Below are 4,560 nucleotides of genomic sequence, written 5' to 3'. Positions count from 1 at the left end.
TCTGGCATGATGAGGAAATCTGAATCAGACATTTCTGCAATTTAATGAAACCTCAAATGGTTTGTACCATCTGAGGTGTTTATTCACTAGTGTCTGAGGCCCCCTACTGGTCAAGACAATATCTATATTTTGGGCCCTAACTTTCAAGCTAGAACAAGGAGTATGCCCTGCTCTCAGCTTTGTAAGAAATAATGATCACATATTTTAAGCGACGTTAATCAAAACATTGAGGACAATATTTCAATAAAATAACATATTTTCTCATGTATTCATAGGTCTTTATTTGAAGAGCACACAGACACGTCTTAGTTGTCCATCATGGTCTGAAAGAAACCCAAAATACAGGCTCAGATGAGTTTCACAAGGCAAACAAAACACATTTGAAACAGAACTAAAGAAGAACACCAAAACACTCAAACAGTGAAATGGTTGAGGTCAAGCTCATTTCAACAATTCAGGAAGTAAGTTCCAATTTTTCAAATTTTCTTCAATTATTTTCTATGAGGAAAATGTGGACATGGAATTGGAATTTGAGTTTCTAAATGGACTGAAATGCAATGGAATTGACCTCAACCCTGTGTGGGGATGTATAGCGATGTGTTTAGTGATCTGGTCATCAGCAACTCTGGTTACCTCATCAATCCACTCATTGTAGTCGGAGACGCGGGTGAAGACGGTGGGTTTCTTGATGTAGTTGCAGCCCTGGCCGGAGACGAAGCTAGCGATGCCATGCACCTCCCATACTCCCGCAGAGTTCTTACAGTTCAGTGGGCCACCAGAGTCACCCTGAAACAGAACACAAAACACTTCATATCTTTGAAATGTTTACCACACAGGTTGATGAAAATATAATGCTCATCAGCTTTGCTTGAATTTCTTGTATCTTAATTTTTTTGCTTGTATCTCCTGTATATCTAATTGTCTGTTCCCCAAATGACACCCTATGCACTTTATATTGCACTACTTTATACCAGAGCCCTATGGGTGTGTGTGTCTGACTCACGTTGCAGCCTCCTACCACTCCGTCCCCTCCGGCGCAGACCATGGACCTGCGAATGGACACACCCCACCAGTCGCTCTGGGTACACGTATTGTGGTCCACCACGGGCATCAGGGCCTGCTGGAGGGTGTCGGGGGTGGGGCCTCCGGCTGGAACACACACAGCAGGGGGATAATGAGCATGATTGTAATGAAAGAGAACAGACATACAGTATGCTGTCTTGGTCTTACATACAGGCAATTACATACAGGCAGAGACACAGAAGCATGCACGGACACGCACACACACACACACCACTCATCACTCACTGGTGAGTCTTCCCCAGCCGGTGATGTAGCAAGGGTAATTATTTGACAGGATGGTTCCGGGGGCGGGGACACAAGCCAGCTGGACCTGGTCACTCAGAGTCACATGCTCTGCCAGCTTGATCATGGCGATGTCATTGCTGGTCGTCAGGGAAATTAGAGTTTGAATGGATCAGAATAGATCAGAAACTGTTACTGATTACTTGTTTACTGTTATTATGGCCAATGAAACCATATATAAGTTCAGTATTTAGAACAATTTCCCACCAATGTGTATAAACTATTTAATACTTAATTAATACTTAATAGGTTATGAACTCCTTATTCCTTATAAATCTGAATATTCTGCATTAATAGTGTAAATGTAAAGTTTCACTTGTGTTTTTACATGCCATTGCCCAACTTACCCTACTGACAGGAGGACAGGGTTATAGTGTTTGTGCACGATGATTCCTTTCTTAGCTGGGAAGTAGGCCTGAGCACTGGGCTCAGCCTCTGCCAGGTTGTGCTTGCCCACAACCACACGATAATTCAGCTTCAGACTGTATGGAGGAATAGGGAAAAAACTTGCCCATGAAGCATCATTTTGCAGACCTATAGGCCTACCCGTTCTTCCCATTGGTCAAACACAATTGCTTATTTTTTTCACTGTTTTGTGCTGGTCAACACCTTTAAAAATACCCGCAGTGTGTCTGTGTGTGCTGGCTTACTCAATGCAGTGGGCAGCAGTCATAACCCAGTTGGTAGCGATGAGGGATCCACCACAGGTGTGTCTGTATTCACCATTCCTCTCATACTGCAGAGAGATCTACAAAGACTGACAATGATCAGTAGATTCTTACAGCACTTAGCTAATTAACCTAAACTTAACATTTTAGAGTCCGCTCCTTCAACACTTCACAGTCAATATCATAAACACTTCACTTTTACTCAAAACTATCAATGATTTACAGTAGATACAAAGAACACTTTAGTTTGTTCCATCTAAACATTCCTGTAAGGTCCATTACCATTACAAGTTGCGGTCAGTCAGCACCTCCATCACTTTACCTATTTAAAGTTACATTCAGCACCATTTACATTTTTAAACATTTAGTTAACATTTGAAGCATCTTGAACGAAACCCATGTCTCGACATCCTCACCTGCCAAGGCCAGCTGTTGGGGCGGGCATCCAYGCCATTGACCACGCGGGTAGTATCAGGCTTAATGGCTGGGGTTCCACAGCCATATGCTGCAGACGAGGAAGAGGGACAACCAGGACTTATTACACAAGGGGTGGCAGGTAGCCTAGTGGTTAGAGCGTTGGGCCAGTAAGATTGTTAGATCGAATCACCGAGCTGACAAGGTAAAAATCTGTCGTTCTGCCCCTGAACAAGGCAGTAAACCCACTGTTCCTARGCCGTCATTGTAAATAAGAATTTGTACTTACTTGCCTAGTTAAATAAAGGTAAAAGAGACGCATACATAAATATAACAGCTTTGGAGTGTTGCACATAGATCTATTTACAGGTTGGGGTCATTCCATTTAAATTCCAGTCAATTCAGAAAGTGAACCAAATTTCAATTCCAAATGTTCCTCATTGAAAAGCATTGAAGAGAATTGGAATTTCAGTGTACTTCCTGAATTGACTGAAATTAAATGGAATTGACCCCAACCCTGTTATAGGCTATGTATAGGGCTGTCAAGATTTCCTATTCTAGGCCAGTGTCCCTGAGATGCATAGCTGCGGGAAGTAGGGAAAATCTGAATAAAAATAATATATTAATACGCAAAAGTAGTGCACTGTGACTTTACTAGTATCAGCGGATTGATATAGATGTCTGTAAGGTGGGCAACAACAAAAAATTCAGCATCTCTGCTTTGGCAAAAAAGGTAGTTGTATAATTAAGAACAGTATCTTGCAGGATTCAATAGTTGTAATTGTAAGAGTTGTTGCCCTGTCCCTTTCGGTGTGATTGTCATTCTAATGGAATCCTGAAAGAACGAMACCCTGTCCTCAGACATTTACATCAAAAGGTGCAACGTGATGGGCAAAGACACAAAACATCCACATCAAATGAAATATTTTTCTTGATCAAATAACATGGAAAACAACAGTATTTTGTTCAATATTAATTGACCATCCTTACAAATCACTTAATGTAAATGTACATTACTGTATTGTCCATAGGCTGGTTTGCACCTGATGACTTTCCATCACCATGAAAAAAAACCATTGCACAATACAGTAATTGAGTACATTTAGACAAGTGGTTTGTGATGATGTGGCTCAGTTGGTAGAGCATGGCACTTGCAAAGCTAGGGTTGTGGGTTTCGATTCCCACAAGGGACCAGTAAAAAATAAGAGTGTCTACTAAAATGCAAAAGGAATGAATAGACCATTTCAGTTTTCACTTAAAAAGAAGTTGCATTTGCAAAGTATTTCAAGAAACTGGAAAACATATATCAATGAAGTATTTTTATATTCTACAAGTATTATCAGATTAACGGTTTTGTACAGATAATTATCAGACTCAAGTTACAAATGCTGGTAAACACTCGAATACATTTAGTTTACATTTTGTCACATAAGTAGACCTGTAGTAGCAGACCAATATAGTTGTCTTCAGCACAGGCACATTTTTTTCTTCTGCATCGTTGGCAAAAATAATTGCGGCACCACCACCCCCAAACTACTTCCCGCAGCTATGCTGAGATGGTTAGCTAGCTGGAGGAAAAACCATAGCTTGTCAGTCGATATAAAACGTTTGAAAACACTGTTCCTTGAGATATAATGATAATTTAAACACAATAATCTACTTGCCATGTCTGTTAAAAATGCAAAAAGGTCTTACCGCTGGCAACAAGGGCCAAGACCACAATGATAGAAGTCATGTTGCTGCTGTCATGAGTGCTGTTGGAACTCCTTTATACTGCTTTTTGTTTCTTATTCGTGACTGATAAGTGAGCTTCATCCAACTGGTTTAGTTAGAAAAAACTGCCCATTCTGTCCAACTGATAAGCCTGATAAGCCAACTGATAAGTACAGAAGGTGTGAGAAACGTGTGTCTGTCATTATTGCTCTTAGGCCAGAGATATTGATTCTGGCCTTCTTCCAACTGTCTGGCTTCGAAAGTCATGTGGGCCTACTCTGAACTGCTATCCGGTCAGGCCAAAGACAACCCAAATCCAAATGTGCATTCTTGCAGCCTTAGAATAATCATGTTCTGGACTTGGAAAACGTGGTATACGGATTTAATAGGATTTGATTGT

General features: G+C 40.8%; 1 protein-coding gene across 1 annotated transcript; it reads right to left on the bottom strand.

Annotated features, from left to right (window-relative positions):
- Nucleotides 1-256: 256 nt before the first annotated feature.
- Nucleotides 257-4,262, bottom strand: LOC111964772 (chymotrypsin-like elastase family member 2A). Its single transcript, XM_023988585.2, has 8 exons — nt 4,143-4,262; nt 2,450-2,538; nt 2,016-2,113; nt 1,713-1,847; nt 1,309-1,445; nt 1,004-1,149; nt 634-786; nt 257-323 (listed from the first exon to the last, which is right to left on the bottom strand). The coding sequence occupies exons 1-8, from the start codon at nt 4,180-4,182 to the stop codon at nt 306-308; spliced, it is 816 nt and encodes a 271-aa protein (XP_023844353.1). The 5' UTR covers nt 4,183-4,262; the 3' UTR covers nt 257-305.
- Between the last annotated feature and the right edge of the window lie 298 nt (nt 4,263-4,560).

The sequence above is a fragment of the Salvelinus sp. IW2-2015 genome, linkage group LG1 (assembly GCF_002910315.2).
Source record: "Salvelinus sp. IW2-2015 linkage group LG1, ASM291031v2, whole genome shotgun sequence".
In the NCBI taxonomy this organism is placed as follows: domain Eukaryota; kingdom Metazoa; phylum Chordata; class Actinopteri; order Salmoniformes; family Salmonidae; genus Salvelinus; species Salvelinus sp. IW2-2015.
This window is presented reverse-complemented; position numbering and strand designations above follow the sequence as displayed.